Raw genomic sequence first — 19,289 nt, forward strand, 5'->3', positions numbered from 1 at the left:
GAACTCTGACAAAGTTAGGAACAAAACTTTCTCCAGCGTGTGAACTTTCCTCCTAGACTCAGTCTGAGCAGTCAGACCACATATTTCTAAAGCAGCACATGAAGGTGTGGCTCACACACACACAGGTGAAGGAAACAGCTGCAGTATTAAAAACTGCTTCACTGTCTACAAATATATGAACTGAATGTTTCTTTCAGGCTGTAAAAACCTTGTTTATCCTCCATTACAGTCCTGCATTCAGAGCATTACTTCTGTTATATTAGTACATGTATTTTATTCTGATGAACACATGAAACTCTGAGCTGGATTGAATCCATTGAATCAGAGTCCAGGACTCAGACTAAACACACTGAATGTGTCCTGAGCTCGGCCGCTGTTCCACAGTAACTGCTGTCAGAGTCACTGTTACTGAGTTAGCTTAGCTAGCAGAGCAGCTAGCAGTTAGAGTATGAACTCTGTAAGCAGTCAGCTCGGTCCTGGACATGGTTACTGACATAAAGCTGCTCTCTGCAGCCATGTTTGACCTGCTGCTTTGTAGGACTACAGTAATGGAGGATTTGGAGGCTGAACTGGGCTCTGTGACACTTTTTGTAGTGAACTGATGAAAGCTGCGTCTCAGATGGATGTTAGTCCAACACATCAGACACGACCTCTGCAGCTCTCAGTTGATGTGCACATGAATGATTTGTGTTTCCTCTGCAGGTGAAGGTAGAAAGTGTGTGTGAGCTGATGTGAACTGAGCAGCATGGATCAGTGTGAGGACAGAGAGGAGGGAGTCCCTCCCTCTAAAAGCACTCTGTGTGGGGAACATGAGAGCCAGACCAAAGCTCAGAGGTGAGATGACCATCTCTAACTGTCCATGACTCTTCTCCATGTCACAGCTCAGCACTCACATCACTGCGCCATCATTATTCACACTCATACCTCTGTGTGTGTTGTTTTAAAGCCCAGAGCTGTGGGGCGTACCAGGCTCAGCTGGACATAACCCTGAAACTAATCCAGAGCCTGGACCTGAACCCAGCTGTGTTTCCTTAAAGAGCAACATGTCGAAGGGTGTTATTGTAAAATTTAACAAAAGACTGTTATGTGACAAAGAGTAAGTACATTATTTTTATGAGTTTCACATTGTTCATCATGTCTTTAATTTAATATTTCCAGTTTTTCCTTCCTGTCTCATGAAGCTGTGACATTTATTGTTTTTCTTTTAGGATCAATAAGAGGCCAGAATCTCCTGGACCTGAACCCAGCTGTGTTTCCTTAAAGAGCAACAGGTCGAAGGATTTTGGTGCAAACTTTAAAGGCTGTTCTTCTGCTGCTGAGAGGTAATGTGTGTCTAGATGTTGTTCCTGACTCTGTATTTTTGAATAAATCCTCATGTTTAATATCAGCTCAGCTCTTTTTCACACACATTTCTATGTTGGTGTGTGAAGCGGTGTGTGTTGGAGTGTTTCCACAAACACAGCAGTCAGAGTGGAAAGAGTGGATGTTGTAGGAGGTGTTTGTGTAGTGAAGAGGCTGAGTGTCTGTAGGACTCCAGCTGCTCCAGCAGGTGTCTCCTTTGTGCTTTGCTTCAAACACAGTGTAGGGAGGAGCTTCCACTCAGGTGTTTCAGGTGTTGCTGGATGGAGGAGGACAAATAGTTTTTCCCTTCAGTGACACTTCAGCAGCTCAATGTTCTGGGAGATGTTTGTCTTTATGAAGGTTTATGGATTATTGTTCTTACTTTGGTGAAACTGAGCAACACATTTTCCATCTAACATTTAAAGTAAATTTCCAGGTGAATAAAAGATCTGCAGCTGCAGCCTCTGTGATGTTTCACAGTCTGAAAGTAACAAATTCAACCAGAGTTCAAACAAAGGCTTAATATACGTGTGTGTTTGATATAATGCCAACAAGTACAAACAGGTGTTCTTGCAGGTCTTAATCACAGAGGTCTGATAAGTCTGGTGACTTTCACACTCAGCAATTTTGCTGCCTTTTATTTTATATTGGCCTTTTTAAAGCCCTTCAAAGTCTCCCACATTCATACAGAGCTTTTAACACCAAACTCCTTTACAGTCCTTCTCCTCTCACACACGATCACACGACTGATTTGTCTGCAGCAGCTGTGTTACTGCTAGTATTTTATTATGTGTGTAATCTCCAAATATTGTTCCTGTGGTTTAGTTTGACTTCCTTCTGCAAACTCAGCTGCTCTGTTGCTGATACACGTCTCCATGAATATGATTGATCAGATGCTGCCATGTTTCATGTGAGCGCTCAGCTGAAACCCTGGGTTGACTTATCGAGTTAATAACAAGCTTCACGTGACTGTGAATGCTAAAGTGAATCAGATAAAGGAAAGAGACCCTGCTAATGTTGGACTCACTTCTTAGTGTAGATCCCAGGAGGAAGTTCAACATAGCCATTCTTTGTGCTAGCTCGACCAAACCTGAGACCACAGTGCAGGATAATGATCATCATCTGTCTCTGTCAAGGACATTTAAAATCCACAAATAACAAACATAATTATATTTGATCATTAAAAATGATGATTAAACAAAGTGTCAAACATACTTAAGTAGAAGGACTGATGTTTGTGTTAAAATACCCTCTTAAAGCTGAAATAATGATTCAACTTCTTTACTCAAGTAAAGGTAAAAGAGTCCAGGCTCTGAAATGTACTCACAGTATTAAAGTAAAAACTGCATCTTTGAAGGAAATTTCTGCCAGTTTTTGTGCAAAGTTCCCTGAATTTCTACCTCCAACATTAATATGAGAAAATTATCTGAACTTTTATTCTAATGAATTTAATCAGCTTGAACATTTTGTAGCACAAAAGTAGAAAAAACTCAAAGGGAATCAAAAATAGCTCCGTTTGCTGTTGCCTGCATTGTAGATGGGCGGCTTTGCCTCAACACCTAAACAGGAAAATGAGTTTAGTCAAGTATTAAAGTGGGATTGAAGAGGTGAGGAAACCAGAGATCAGGTGTTGTGGTGCAGCATTAAGATAAGATGGGGCCTGATTATTTAAGACCTTGTATGTGAGGAGCAGCCAATGAAGGGAAGCCAAAACAGGAGAAATCTGCTCTCTCTTTCTAGTCCCTGTCAGGACTCTTGCTGCAGCATTTTGGATCAGCTGAAGGCTTTTCAGGGAGTTTTTAGGACATCCTGATAATAATGAATTACAGTCATCCAGCCTGGAAGTAATAAATGCATGAACTAGTTTTTCAGCGTCACTCTTTTTAGCATTTTTTAACAACAAGCTTCTGTCTATTAGGGCTCTTGTCTCGCCGACTGCTGCCTCAGATCCGAGTCTTTCTCCTGTGTGCTCAGCTGTCTTAGAGCAGTTTGATCCCGTCTCCCTTAATGACTTGACTGCGGTAGTTCGTAACCTAAGATCATCACACTGCCCCTCTGATTGTCGCCCCCCAACTACTCTTTCAAGGATTGTCAGGTTGGAGATCGGCCTATAATTAGCTAAGACAGCTGGGTCTAGGGATGCTTTTTAAGTAAAGGTTTAACTACAGCCAGCTAGGGATGGGTACCGTTTAGATTTGAAAACCTGCTAAATCAGAATCAGTTGCTGATGACGGCTTTTTTCTTTTCCATCAATCACGTATAATCTTAACTCAAAGTGAACATAGACTTGATTGCTCAGATCAGCCAATTCAAAATGCTAATTCAATCAACTCTGAGTTCATGGCTAGACTCAGTTTGTTGGCCCTGCACCTTAAAACTATTCCCTGTTTGTCCCTCATGTTTTTTGGATATTGTTTTCACATCTTATGTCACGGCTAGCGGGGCGAGCCATGTTGAATTTAATAAAGGACCCAAGATGCCGACACTGCTGTGAAGTGAGTGAGCTTTATTGAAACGGTGAAGTGCAGTGGAGATGGCCTGTGCAGAAGCTAAGATAACCTCTACTGAAAAAACTACAAAACTAACCTGAAACCTTAAACGGAGACACGGGGAGACAACACAGACGAACCAGCAACAAGCAGGAGAAAACAAAGGGCTCATATACACAAAAGAGAAATCAGGGAATGAGAAAAGGGAGACACAGCAGGATTCATTGGACATAACCAGACAAGGGGAAGCAAAAGTAGACACACTAACGTAGGACATGGCACTGTCAAAATAAAACAGGAAGTGAACACAGAGACACAATATTAACACAGTACAGAGGGAACACAGAAACCAAAACCTCAGAACTAGAAAATCTTAATCAGAATGAAATTGTAACAAAAGACAATAACAATCAAAACAAAACTACTGAGTCCACAGACTCGGGACATACATCGGCTCAAACTGTGGTCATAAATATTTTGTACTTGTAAATCAGACTGTGTAGTTTTGAACTGAGTTTTGTAACATTGTGAAACAAAATATCTGAAAGGTTTATGTTTTTGCGTTCATTGATTTGTGTGTGTAAAAATGTAAAAATGTAATAAATGTAAGAAACATTAGAACTACTTTTGCTGACACAAAGTTTGGCGAGCACTGCAAGTTGTCCCTTTAAACCAGTCACTGATATAAAGAGAGCACCTTGTTCCAGGGCATCTGAGCATGGAGGGAAAGCTTTATGCAGGAGATGGTAAGAGCTGTTGGGACTAAAGAAACTGAGCAGAAAACTACAGACATCTGGAAACTGAGTTGTTAATTCTCAGTGGGATCAGCAGGACTAGCAAAGCTCCACCATGACAGTCATCTGATTGACTGAACCCATCCAAACATCACTTCATGGACCTTTAGCTTGTGTCTGTGTGTGGACAGACATAACATGAGCTAATTATACATTACTCCTCCACAGAGTGGACCAGCAGAGAGCAGAGGTTTCCACTGGTCAGTCTGCACAGCAACATCAAACACACCTGGACTCTGTGGTTATGGTTTGTAGTACTACGTTTACATTTGTTCTTTTCAGTCACCTCTATGCTGCACTTTGTGGACCAGAGGATTGTCAGTGTGTCCAACATAAGTCAGAGTTTGGGCTCCATGATTTCAGTCAGATTGGGGTGACTGTAGCACAGGAGGGGAGCAGGTCAGCTACTAGTTAGGTTTGTGAATCAAACCCTGGCTGGCAAATGTACTGGGTAACGTACTAAACCCAAGCTGCCCTCTGATGCATCCATCAGAGTGTGAAAGAAAGTATTTAAGCATAGAACAATGTGCTTGGTTGAATGAGGCATGTTGTATAAATGCTTTGTGTGCACAGAGTATCAAAGAGAGCTATATAAGAACCAGTCCATTTACCACTGGGTAATTCATATAGTTTTCTTTTCCAGCGGCTGGAGGACAACATCACCATGTTTGTGAAGAATGAGCTGAAGAAGATCCAGAAGCTTCTGAGTCCAGATCACCCAGAAACTTTAAAGAGCCAGATGGAGGATGAGGAGATGTTTGAAGGAGAGGATGAAGATGAAAGAAAGAGCTGCAGAGAAGCATTTCTGAAGATCACACTCCACTTCTTGAGGAGACTTAAGCAGCATGAGATGGCTGACCATCTGCAGAGCAGTAAGAGAATTTCTCTAAAGACTGAATATTGATCTTTCCTAATAGCTCAAGAAATGGACCAATAGACATTCATCCTTTCAGGGTACTGAAAGGCTATGATATTTATTATATAATATTTTTTTCTGAATTTCTTACCTTCAGAAATATTTGCTCCACTCTGTAAACGAGAACTTAAAGCCCAACTGAAGAAGAAGTTCCAGTGTGTGTTTGAGGGCATCGCTAAAGCAGGAAGCCCAACCCTCCTGAATCAGATCTACACAGAGCTCTACATCACAGAGGGAGGGACTGCAGAGGTCAATGAGGAACATGAGGTCAGACAGATTGAAACAGCATCCAGGAAACCAGACAGACCAGAAACAACAATCAGACAAGAAGACATCTTTAAAGCCTCACCAGGAAGAGACGAACCAATCAGAACAGTGCTGACAAAGGGAGTGGCTGGCATTGGGAAAACAGTCTTAACACAGAAATACAGCCTGGACTGGGCTGAAGACAAAGCCAACCAGGACATCCAGTTCATATTTCCATTCACTTTCAGAGAGCTGAATGTGCTGAAAGAGGAAAAGTTCAGCTTGGTGGAACTTGTTCATCACTTCTTTAATCAAACTAACGAATCAGGAATCTGCAGGCTTGAAGACTTCCAGGTTGTGTTCATACTTGATGGTCTGGATGAGTGTCGACTTAATTTGGACTTCAAGAAAACTAAAATCCTGACTGAAACAAGAAAGTCCACCTCATTGGATGAGCTGCTGACAAACCTCATCAGAGGGAACCTGCTCCCTTCTGCTCGCCTTTGGATAACAACACGACCTGCAGCAGCCAATCAGATCCCTCCTCAGTGTGTCGACATGGTGACAGAGGTCAGAGGGTTCACTGACCCACAGAAGGAGGAGTACTTCAGGAAGAGATTCAGAGATGAGGAGCAGGCCAGCAGGACCATCTCCCACATCAAGAAAGCTCGAAGCCTCCACATCATGTGTCACATCCCAGTCTTCTGCTGGATCACTGCTACAGTTCTGGAGGATGTGCTGGAAACCAGAGAGGGAGGAGAGCTGCCCAACACCCTGACTGAGATGTACATCCACTTCCTGGTGGTTCAGGCCAAAGTCAAGAGGATCAAATATGATGGAGGATCTGAGACAGATCCACACTGGAGTCCAGAGAGCAGGAAGATGATTGAGTCACTGGGAAAACTGGCTTTTGATCAGCTGCAGAAAGGAAACCTGATCTTCTATGAACCAGACCTGACAGAGTGTGGCATCGATATCAGAGCAGCCTCAGTGTACTCAGGAGTGTTCACACAGATCTTTAAAGAGGAGAAACAACTGTACCAGAACAAGGTGTTCTGCTTTGTTCATCTCAGTGTTCAGGAGTTTCTGGCTGCTCTTCATGTCCACCTGACCTTCATCAACTCTGGACTCAATCTGCTGGAAGAGCAAGAAACAACTTGGAAGGTGTTTCAAACAAGAAAATCTTCAAAGAAATACTTCTACCAGTGTGCTGTGGACAAGGCCTTACAGAGCCCCAATGGACACCTGGACTTGTTCCTTCGTTTTCTCTTGGGTCTGAAGACTAATCAAACTCGTTTGCAAGGCCTGATGACACAAACAGGAAGTAGCTCAAAGACCAATCAAGAAGCAGTTCAGTACATCAAGAAGAAGCTCAGTGAGAATCTGTCTGCAGAGAAAAGCATCAATCTGTTTCACTGTCTGAATGAACTGAATGATCGTTCTCTAGTGGAGGAGATCCAACAGTCCCTGAGATCAGGACGTCTCTCCACAGATAAACTGTCTCCTGCTCAGTGGTCAGCTCTGGTCTTCATCTTACTGTCATCAGAAAAAGATCTGGATGTGTTTGACCTGAAGAAATACTTTGCTTCAGAGGAGGCTCTTCTGAGGCTGCTGCCAGTGGTCAAAGCCTCTAAAAAAGCTCTGTAAGTTATAAAGTTTTTATTATTTAATTTGGTTGGTATGTTATGGAAAACACACTGCCATGAACCTCTGTTTTGTTTTTGTCAAAATCACTGTAATATAATCACTGTACCTTTATATACATGTGACTTGTATTAATGCTGCTGCCCTCTTGTGGCTAAAGTGTAATTATGTTCTTGTTATTAGGGAGGATTTGAGAGTAAGGCTACGTTCACACTGCAGGCGAAAGCGCATCAAATCCGATTTTTTTGACCCTATGCGACCCATATCCGATCATGCTATGACAGTGTGAACGTCGCGAATCCGATATTTTCAAATCCGACCTGGGTCACTTTCGTATGTGGTACTGAATCCGATACATATCCGATGTTTTAGAAAGCGACTGCTGTTTGAACGGTCATGTCGCATTAAATCTGTCTTTTACGTCACCAACACAAGACAGACGCCAATTATCAGCGCCCGATAAGACATCGCGAACGCTTCCTGGCCATCCCGTGTAGATGTCAGTGAAACTGTTGGGAAGACAACGTTGGAGAAACGTGAACATTTTATTTGTACTGTATAATCTGCAGATTCTGACAGAAATCTGCAGCTATCCTTTGAAGCACCGCTCCTCTAAAACAGCAATAAGGATCATTATTAGGTTATTTACATTATTATGTAAATAACAAAATAACTTAAAGCAAAAATTGGGAAACGTAAAGTCCGAAGTCTTCATATTAAGGGTCATCTGTCAAACAATATTCTTTGCTCTGGGTCTAAACAGAGCGCGTTGTGTGTGAAGTCTTCTTTTGCGCATGCAAATGCACAAATGCGTCCTTCATTTCCCCGAATTTGAAGGATTCGTCGGGTGTGTCCTTCGTGGCCCACCATATCCCAGAATTCATAGCGCGGCCCAGCCAAATTCCAGCTGCCAACAATGGCGGCAGCTACTAAGTTTTCAAATTACTCTTATTAATCTTTCTGGGTCACAAAATAAACTTTTAACATATTTTCAGGCGAGAAAGTAGCTGTGTAAACTTCAAATATCTGCTTGGTCAACCCGTTCTCACTCCCAAAGCGTAACATTTTACGCTAGGTGACAAATCGTCACCATATTACGTTTTCGGCTACCCACCACGTTCCTAAATGACGACTTCGGAAAAAGAGGAAATATGAGAACCGTCTGGACTGAACCTACACATGTTCGCTCTTTTTCTTCAAATCGCTTAGAAACACGCTATTTAACATCATTAAAGTCCTGGTTACGGTCTGGAATAAGGTTATGGTTAGGGCTAGGGATAAGGTTAGGTTTAGGGCTGGAATACAGGGCTGGAACGTCTATTACCGCGGGAGCGTCATTGCACTGGATTCCAGCCATAACCCACCGCGTACCATAAGAACGCCGAAGGTCTCCTTTCGCGTTCCTCAGGAACGCCACGGGACGTGACAAAACGTCGACATGTTACGCCTCGGGAGTGAGAACGCTCTGGCTTGGTTTATCAAGACATCGCATATTTGCAAAAGTGTGCCGACGTTTTCGGAGACGTCTGTTACCCACCCGCTCGCTAGCAAGCCGGGGGGTTCAATGGTCACTCCAGCCGGCGAGAGCAGCGGACGCCCGGCTTCATCGTTTTCAGACCCCTGCTCTTTCGCTACTCAGGTTAAACACGATATATAAGTCACTCGGATAACTTAAAAATGTAATTGTTTGCCTTTTTTCTGTGTTTTATTTGTTCCGGAGTAAATCGGTTTGGCTGAGATCAAAGTTCCTCCGGGATTTTCACACAGCTGAATAAACGTTAAACAGGAAACTGATTAAACAGAAGTGTGAGACGGTCGAGAATTTCCGCCAGTGTCCTGTTATATTTTAGATAGCAAGGAGCAGACGGCCGAGTTTATTAAACTCCACCGAGACAGCGGTGACGCAAATCTGAAGGCTAGACCGTCCCATTTCACAGCCTCGCACTTCCAGCCTTTTCGGTCTTTGAAGGACCCGGCCCACGTAGACCGCGAATACCGGGTCCTCCGAAGGATGCAGCCGACGTTTTGGGACACAGCTAGTGTGCGATGTTCTTTCAGTGTTGCACTTTGTAGACGCTCCCTGAGCACTGGTCTCACAGCCAGCTGCACATAGAGACCAGTGTTGTTAGTCCAGGTCAGAAGATGACTTGTTGGAATGAAAATGAGCTTGTAGTTTGTCTGCTTTAATAATGTGACTGGAAAAAGGTGTTGGACTTCAAATATGTCCATTTCTTTCACACTTCACCTTTAAAAGTGAAGCCTTGTGGTTCCTGGAAGGAAAAACACGACTTTTTCAAGTCTTTGTCCTGTTTTTATGATAAATGTACGACTTTAATGTGAAACATTCAGAGTTTTTTCTCTTGTTGTGTTTGTTTGAAGCTGCTTCCTGTTGGCTTCAGCTGTTTGGAGTTTCCATTTTCTAAACTTCTACATTCTGAACCTTCTTCAGCTCTGAACAGATGATGAAACACTGAATGATTTCAAGCTCACACTTTGTCTAATAAACTTACATCTTTCATTCTTTATACAGATTGAGGGGCTGTGGTTTGTCAGAGATCAGCTGTGATTATCTGGCAGCAGCACTGAAGTCCAACCCCTCCCATCTGAGAGAGCTGGACCTGTGTGACAACTACAAGCTGCAGGATTCAGGAGTGAAGCATCTGTGTGGTTTCCTGGAGAGTCCAGGATGTGGACTTGAAACTCTGAGGTCAGTCAGCATGTTTTAGTTGTGCTGAGATGAATGTGATGTGAAAGTTGTGCTGACACTAAACTGCAGACATCAGGCTGATATTATACTGATCCACACTGAGGATCTTCATGGTAAAGTCTGTTTTCTTCTTCTCTGGTTTAGTCCATTGACTGCAGCAGAACAATGTTCACATTTCAAACCTTCAAAGAAGAAGAAAAATCCTCCACTGGATAATTCACTGTGAAACTCTCCAACTCTTCATTCCACCTTAAAGTCTGTCTGACACTGAAATCCAAAGCAAAATGTGCGTTTGCTTTACAGACAGCAGTCCAACACAAACATACACACATCATCCAAAACACAGTCCAACATCCAAATCTCCTCCACTGCCAGCATGAATGATGGGAAAGAGAAGGAGGAACACTCTGACATTCAGGGTTAGAATGAGTTTCATGAAGCAGACTGTGAAGATCAAAGCTGCATTAGAAAGCTTACATGAATGAATGAGTGGACAGAAGTGGACAGAGATCATCTGAAGCACTTCAAAGGCTTTAAATCAGCACATTTCTCTTTATTCTTTATCAACTCTGTTAGTTTCTCTCAGTTTTCTGTGGAATGAAGCTAACAGCAGGCTAATAAGATGCTGACCAATAGGTTTCTATTAAAGGTTGTAATTTGTATATGAAAAAGTGCTTTGGCTCAGCAGGGATCAGCTTACAGGTAGAATACAGCTGCTGGATGGGATTAGCATGTCATAGCTATCTACCAAACTGCTAACTGGGGGATTTCAGGCCATCTATGGATCATTTTTGCTAACTGTTTATTCAGCTTAGGCTCACAGGGCTGCAGCCTGTGCCCTAGCTGTCATAGGGCAAGAGGCGTGGTCCACCTGCACAGGTGAGCAGTCCATCACAGGGCCAACAGAGAGAGACAGAGAAGCACTCTCTCACATCCACACCTACAGCCAATTTAGAAGCACCAATGAACCTAAGCAGCATTTCATTGGACTGTGGGAGAACATCCAACCTCCACAGAAAGGCCAACAAGCTTCAACCTACAACCTTCTTGCTTTAAGGCACTAGTGCTAACCACTTTTCCCCATTTCAGCCCAAATCCTGCATCTTCCTGTTTTTGACTCCAGGCCAGCTCCACTAACACTTTCTCATCAGACACTGCCACCTAGTGGAGGAAGTCTTAGTTCCATTTGAAGCTTCAGATGACAGTTAGTTCCTTTACAAAGAGGTGGAGGTGGTGGGGCCACAGCACCATCATCACTGAGTGCCATAGGACACTTAACCTTTGTTTCCATGTGCTGGGAACTTCCTGTTGTTCCAAGGAGGACTGGAAAATGTGTGAAAATCTCCCAGTCAGTTCCTCACAGCACACTTCAATCATTTCCCTCCCACAGCATCAGGACCAGGGCTTTTTCTCTCTTTGGTCCCACTAAGAGATTTCCACACAAACACCTCATCAGTGGGACTCTCAGAGCTACCAGCCCTTTGCTACAATCACAAAGCTCTTCATTGAAATCAATGATATCAAAGCTGGAATCAAATGAGTCCAAGTCTTCTGCTGATTCAGCATCACATTCATCTTTGCTCCTTGTTCTGCATCCCCACCATGGACTTCATTCCTTTCCAAGCCAGCCTTGAGTGCCCTTTATTCAGCTCATCCTCTGCTTTACTTTTACACCTGATTTTAGCTGCTTTATCTCTCTTTCAACAAGTTTCTGTGCCTCAATCTTTTTCTTCTCTCCCTCATAACAAGACAGCTTCTTCTGCCTGAGAACATGTTGGAGTGATTTACTAATCCAGGGCTGCTTATTGGGGAAAATACTTCCTGTTTCCAAAGTAATCCCCATTTTTCCCAGAAAGAAATGTAAGTAGAAATCGATGATCTAAGTGAGAACATGAGCCTTTAACAATAGCAGCAAAATATCTCTCCAATCTCAATACTCCCTCTCTCGACCTCTGGAACACCAGAGGTCACAATACATTGTGTTGGGTCACTCCTCGGCCCACTCAGCTGCTTCCATGTCCATCCATGGCATCATGGACATCGGGGTCACCACTCCCGCTCTGACCCTCTCTAGCCGTCCTCTGGCTCAGCAAATCAGACAACCTCATGTCCTCTAAGTGGTCCAGTAATAACCACCAGCTCCCCCTCGAGAACACTCCATGCGTAAGATTAGGTTTTTTCTGCGTCCCTCTCTTGTGGTCCATCATGCCTCGGGCCTCCAGCATCCTCACCCCCCTGTGGTCGCCGAGATCTTGTGTAAAGCAAACAAAACACCTTTTCCTGCACATCCCTAACTTATCATCTTTGGGACTCTTTAATCAAAAGCCTGATCCTAATTATCTTCTTGACTTATTGACTTGTATTTATATATATTCTTCAACGTTACTCATCATTTTAAAACTCTTAAAACGCTGCTTTCACGTCCCTGCATGCGTTTCCTGTCGCTTGCCTTATCTAATCATCAACATCCTGTACACAGAACTCTCGCTGCTGCAAGGCCTCCACTCTGACCTAGAATCTCCTTTCACAAGAAAATCATTATAAGCGCCTATTCTACTAAAAGATCCCAAAAAAAACAACCACTTTAATCAATTAAGTTTAAACATATAAGCAATTACTCCTGCATACATTTTATCATAGCTAAACGCTGCCTTGAAACAACTCCTGTGTGTTAACACTAACTTCATTTTAAAACTCACATTTCCTATGTTATAACCTGTTTTTGGTATAGCCTTTTTATTTCATCTTGCTCCTTTGATGTAACAATACCTTCTCATTCTAGTTTATCAGACTTAACCAAAATATATGCTTTCCTTCCTTTGGTCCTTCTCTAAAGCAAGAAACTCCTATTCAGTTCCTCTTTTCTGTCACTTGTTACAGGGCCAGCTCAAGTTCAGTTAAACGCTAAATTAATTTGAGGCCTTTTGCCTGGAATCAATACTGTCATGTGTGTTTATGGACTCTATATGTCTGTGAGCGTGTGCAATCCTTCAATAACTCATATCATCCTCACAGTAGATTGGCTAATCATAGCGCTAGCCAAAGGCTCGTGACCCTCAAGAGACGAATTGAGCCACAACTCCCTTAAAGGCACAAAATGCAATATGTATAAAAAGTCATTTCTACGTATAAGCTCTCCCCTTTATCCTAAAAATAAATCTATGTAATATCTGTATGTGTGTCTTCTATTCATTAATGTAATTGTCAGTTATTTTCTCTCTTTATTTTACCTTCTTTTTGTTTACCTCTTTGTTTGTGACGTGGACATCCCTAAACCATCCTGAGTTCCGGCTTCAATTTCAACCCAATTGTACCCTCTATTCTCGCAGTCGAACTCGTCTGGGCTTCACCTTCCCACTGGCCCCTGTGCCCTTCTCTTAGTGTCCTTTGTTGTCTTGTGATCCCCAGCAAACACAGTCTGTTTCTTCTCTGTTTCTTCTCCGTTGCTCTTTTCAGTATTTTCCTTTTAGATTAAATCCCAGCCTGGCAAAATATCCCATTCAGTGTCTTTAAACAGTTATGTCACACTGTTCTTACCAGCCTGCAGTTCACCGTGCATTTTCCATCACGTGCTTTTCTTCCATGCTGCTGCTGGTATCGTCAGTGTAGTTTCAGTTGCACTGTCTTTTGCCTGCTGTTAATTCTTGAAGTCCACGATGTTCTGTCGGTCTTCATCAGGAGATTAACTGTCCTATGAGCTTCTTCTCAGGATCGGGACAAGTGGGAGGTCAAGCTGTAAAATTTTAAGCCAAAATCTGGCCTGTTTTCCTCCCAATTCTGTTAATCAATGGTTTTGTACTCAAGATTCTAGGTTGAAAGAAGTCCACCTGTATTGACACACTAAAGCATACAATTAATATCCTTTTCATTTCTTTTCTTAAAACCTCCATTTGCTTCATCTGCCTGGAGTTTACCTCGTATGTTTCTCTCTCTGTGTGCTCACTTGTCACAGTCAGTTCCTTTTATGGGCATGCAAAGTTCCTGTCACACACACCATTTCCTGTCAACCTTGCAGCTGCTCAGAACCATATTTTCTGTTTCTATCTCTCCTGTTTTGTTTTTTTTACAGGCTAATAAAACTCTTGTTTTACTAAGTCTTGATCTAAAACAATTCACCCTTATTTCACGCACACACTTCTAAATATACTAAATTCTTTGCGTTTGTCAGATCGTCTCACACACACACCGCCTTTTCTCTCACACTTCCACTTCTGCACTCACTCTACTATCAACTTTCATAGTGTTATTATTATTTATTATTTTGTACAAATCACACCCAATCACTCAAAACCTGCTACTCACAGCATTCACACACTTAAACTGTGACAAGAGTTGAGGAATATACTCACAACACGCTTTCCTAAGAGTATTTCAGACATGCCTTTCATAATCAGAAAGAGCAAGTCAAAGAAAACAATTGAAACCTCTATTAATTCTCACAGCACACACATAGAATAGAAAAAATAAAACACACCAGCATTTATTGCTGATGAGAGGTTACTCCTAAAAGTAATATGTTAGTCTTAAATATATACAGTGCACTCACTATATTTATATATCAAAACTCAGTCAATTACTATACATCCACTACGGCAACTCAAAACTTTATTTATAGCCCTCTAATGAACATAAATGGCGTCTTAAACACACACTCAACAATGTTTGCAGCAATATTTGTAAAACCAACTGTGGTTTAAACAGTTCACTGCTGACTAATTTGCATTTTCACACTCACACACACACAGTCTAAAAATAGCTCCAGCACTGCCTCAGACTCCTTTCACACAGAGATCTCTTATTTTATATTACAAAGACGTCTTATATTTACAACCACTGTCACATCTGTCAGCTTTAGCGCCTAAACAATTTCGACAAATTTAAGTTAACGGTCCAACCGATAAAGTCCAACTTTTTTGTGATCAATTAACCAGTATCTGTCCAACAGTTTCTGGCCTCATCTCTAAAATCCCTAACTCAATTTAAAAGCGTCAACCAACCCAAACTTTGCCTGAAGCTCTATTTTTGGCATTTCACAGCCAAGGCTTACCCCGAAGTTTTAAGTTAAAGTTACACGCCCGAAGTCCAACTTCTGCTGGCCAAAAAAGCGCAGACTACCGTTCCAAACGGTAAGGAGACTCTAACTCCTAGTTATTCTGGAGTGCCCCAAGCTCCACAGTGACCAACTGACTATCCCTCTTCGAGGACAATGCCTAAGCGTCCTTGGCATTGGCAAGCGTTACCTCTGAGCACTGTGCTTCCTATCAGTCCAACTGACGTTCTTGAATAATTTATAATACTTTGGAACAACAGTAAAACAGCCAAAAAAGTGTAAGACTGAAGCAGGTCCAACCTTATAACCAATACGGGCTCCACCCCAAACAATAACCAAATTCCCTAATATACTAAAATCACTCAGCAGTCCAACTGCTTTCCACGGTCCAACCGTATTAAATCCTTTAGCGGTCCAACCGCATTCAATCATTTTTAGCAGTCCAACTGCATTAAATCCTCAGTACTGTCATGAGATTGTCATCAAAATCAAAGCAGACATTCCCCAGTAATTTCAGTGAGTAGACTTTAATTTGTAATGTCCAATTTGGCACACTTTGGAAATAATTCAACAGGTAGTGCCTTACCTTTGGATAAGCGGCTTAGAACAACAATGAGAAAAAGAGAGCTGATTATTAGCTCATCAAAACACAAAACAAAATCACAATGAATTATCAGTTAATTTCATTTAAAATAATTCATTAAGTATTTATGTACAATTCAAATTAGTTAATTACATATTTTGTTGGTTTGTTTTCTATTTTAATTATTTTACTGACACATTTAATGAATTATTTAATGATGTATTTATTTAATTCACGTTGCTACTCCTGGCCCTGCATCGCTGTTCATAAATACATTTTATTTGTCAGCTTCACCCATCAAAGTCAGGGGGCGGGGTTAATGCTGATCAAGTCAACACCATTGCTTTGGTCTGGTGGGCGTTCTTTTAGTGGGCTTTTCTCAATACTAAGTAGGCCTACACACCAGGGTTTGGACATGTGTGGATCCAAACTATACTTTTACCCTTTTTTGTGTGTCACCAAATACACTTTTAATATTTTCTAGACAAGAATGTAGTGACACAATCTTTAACCTCTTTTGGCTCCAAACAGAAGTGACAGACTTGAGCAGGGTTCATTTAAAGGCTGACAGAAGTGGAGTGGTGACGGGGAGATGTTTGACAGGACAGTGTTTCAGCCTCCACAGGTTCATGTTGTGCTCCATCAGTCAGTGAAGATGAAGTCAGTGCTGATGAGGCTGTAGAGTGTGTGAGGGATGTGAATGAGGATGATGAAGATCTGATGATAGCAGATAAAAACAGGCTGCAGAGACTTTGAGCCATACAGGGCACACAGTGTGTGTACAGAACAGCTGAAATCATTATGGAGGCCTCACTGGAATATGGAAGCATCACAGTACAGCTTCAGTGAAGCATTAAAGTCTCTGATATGAGATGAGAAATGAAGCAGCCAGAGCTTTTTCATGAGTGGAAACCCACTGTGACTGTGAGCTGCTGCTACAGCCTCCAGATTAGCCAGCAGCTCATCCTGCTCAACATGGACCTGTGGTCAGAGTGTGTGCTGGATAATCCGGCCCAGGATGAGGCCAAACTGACATGGGATGAAATGTCTGTCACATAATTGAGCTTAGTGTAGTTTCATTTCTGCACAATTTAAAAACAACCAAAACTTTGTTCTGTCTTTTCTATGTTATACTGTAGACTTTCTTTGATACTGTGTCCAAAAGGAGCAGCTTTTACTTTGAAGGGGAGGCGTCTCTGTTTCCTCTTCAGGTTGGATGATGGAAGCAAATTAGTAGCTGTGTCCCAAAACGTCGGCTGCATCCTCCAGAGGCTGCATTTGAAGGCCGATTACATCACAGCCAGGCGATGAAGGCTGTCCGTATTTGTCGACTCCTTCAAATGTGCCCGACAAATGCGTCCTTCATTTCCCCGAATTTGAAGGATTCGTCGGGTGTGTCCTTCGTGGCCCACCATATCCCAGAATTCATAGCGCGGCCCAGCCAAATTTCAGCTGCCAACAATGGCGGCAGCTACTAAGTTTTCAAATTACTCTTATTAATCTTTCTGGGTCACAAAATAAACTTTTAACATATTTTCAGGTGAGAAAGTAGCTGTTTAAACTTCAAATATGTAATGTAATGTAATTGTTTGCCTTTTTTCTGTGTTTTATTTGTTCCGGAGTAAATCGGTTTGGCTGAGATCAAAGTTCCTCCGGGATTTTCACACAGCTGAATAAACGTTAAACAGGAAACTGATTAAACAGATGTGTGAGACGGTCGAGAATTTACGCCAGTGTCCTGTTATATTTTAGATAGCAAGGAGGAGACGGCTGAGTTTATTAAACTCCACCAACACAGCGGTGACGCAAATCTGAAGGCTAGACCGTCCCATTTCACAGCCTCGCACTTCCAGCCTTTTCGGACTTTGAAGGACCCGGCCCACGTAGACCGCAAATACCGGGTCCTCCGAAGGATGCAGCCGACGTTTTGGGACAAAGCTAGTGTGTGATGTTCTTTCAGTGTTGCACTTTGTAGACGCTCCCTGAGCACTGGTCTCACAGCCAGCTGCACATAGAGACCAGTGTTGTTAGTCCAGGTCAGAAGATGACTTGTTGGAATGAAAATGAGCTTGTAGTTTGTCTGCTTTAATAATGTGACTGGAAAAAGGTGTTGGACTTCAAATATGTCCATTTCTTTCACACTTCACCTTTAAAAGTGAAGCCTTGTGGTTCCTGGAAGGAAAAACATGACTTTTTCAAGTCTTTGTCCTGTTTTTATGATAAATGTACGACTTTAATGTGAAACATTCAGAGTTTTTTCTCTTGTTGTGTTTGTTTGAAGCTGCTTCCTGTTGGCTTCAGCTGTTTGGAGTTTCCATTTTCTAAACTTCTACATTCTGAACCTTCTTCAGCTCTGAACAGATGATGAAACACTGAATGATTTCAAGCTCACACTTTGTCTAATAAACTTACATCTTTCATTCTTTATACAGATTGTATCGCTGTGGTTTGTCAGAGATCAGCTGTGATTATCTGGCAGCAGCACTGAAGTCCAACCCCTCCCATCTGAGACAGCTGGACCTGAGCTCCAACAACAAGCTGCAGGATTCAGGAGTGAAGCATCTGTGTGGTTTCCTGGAGAGTCCAGGATGTGGACTTGAAACTCTGAGGTCAGTCAGCATGTTTTAGTTGTGCTGAGATGAATATGATGTGAAAGTTGTGCTGACACTAAACTGCAGACATCAGGCTGATATTATACTGATCCACACTGAGGATCTTCATGGTAAAGTCTGTTTTCTTCTTCTCTGGTTTCGTCCATTGACTGCAGCAGAACAATGTTCACATTTCAAACAGTGAGACTCAACGTATGGCCCGCGGCCCACACGCGGCCTGCCCACCTTTCCTGATTCAGAGAGAGGGGACCCTGATTAACTGTGTAGTGTTCTTCCTCACAGTTCTAAGTATCAGACACAACAATGAATAATCCACAGCTGACTGTCTTTAGCAGGTCAAAGGTCACGGCACACAGCAGACAGTGGGAAATATTATAACTCTGATCATTTATCAGCACATATCCATATGTATAAAAACAAAGCTGACACTGTGAGACTTGATCAGAGGTGTGATCATCACAGCAGAGGCCTTTGTGTCAAAGTCACAGAGGATCAAACAGAAACACATGAAGCAGATTTTCCTGTTCTGGCTTTTTATAGCAGATAACCTTCAAAATATTCTGCAGTCCATCAAAAACTGAAGCAAACCATGAATCAACATGTGAACATGAGCTGATGCTGCTGAAGTGAAGCAAAGTTACAGAGGTTTGATTACAGACACAGCTGAGAGTTTGTAATCTGTCATCATTTTAAAAGGTTTACATTTCTTCAGTATATCCACATTTGCAGCTGCTACCTCAACCTCCACTTGTCCAACACAACTGCTGTCCACTGCCTCCATGACATTGTGATTTTGCTGTTGGTCTTCTGTCAGATCTTCATCAATCACTTCTGCACGGGGCACACCTTCAGACTCTGCAGCTGCATAACGAAAGCCTGTAAGATAAAATTAGACATAAGGTAAATG

At 42.3% G+C, this 19,289-nt stretch overlaps 1 protein-coding gene across 2 annotated transcripts; it reads left to right on the forward strand.

Annotated features, from left to right (window-relative positions):
- Positions 1-5,288: 5,288 nt before the first annotated feature.
- Positions 5,289-18,398, forward strand: LOC146716533 (protein NLRC3-like). Of its 2 annotated transcripts, none has more exons than XM_085452561.1 (3): positions 5,289-5,496; positions 5,638-7,429; positions 18,203-18,398. In XM_085452561.1, exons 1-3 carry the CDS (start codon positions 5,289-5,291, stop codon positions 18,396-18,398), a joined length of 2,196 nt encoding a protein of 731 aa, XP_085308687.1. The 2 variants fall into 2 exon arrangements, with proteins under 2 accessions (XP_085308687.1, XP_085308688.1); XM_085452562.1 differs by lacking the exon at positions 18,203-18,398 and adding an exon at positions 9,961-10,156.
- The last annotated feature ends 891 nt before the right edge of the window (positions 18,399-19,289 follow it).

This window comes from Copadichromis virginalis, linkage group LG3 (assembly GCF_057382275.1).
Source record: "Copadichromis virginalis isolate Kocher_CV1m ecotype Utaka linkage group LG3, C_Virginalis_male_GT1.1, whole genome shotgun sequence".
NCBI classification, from domain to species: domain Eukaryota; kingdom Metazoa; phylum Chordata; class Actinopteri; order Cichliformes; family Cichlidae; genus Copadichromis; species Copadichromis virginalis.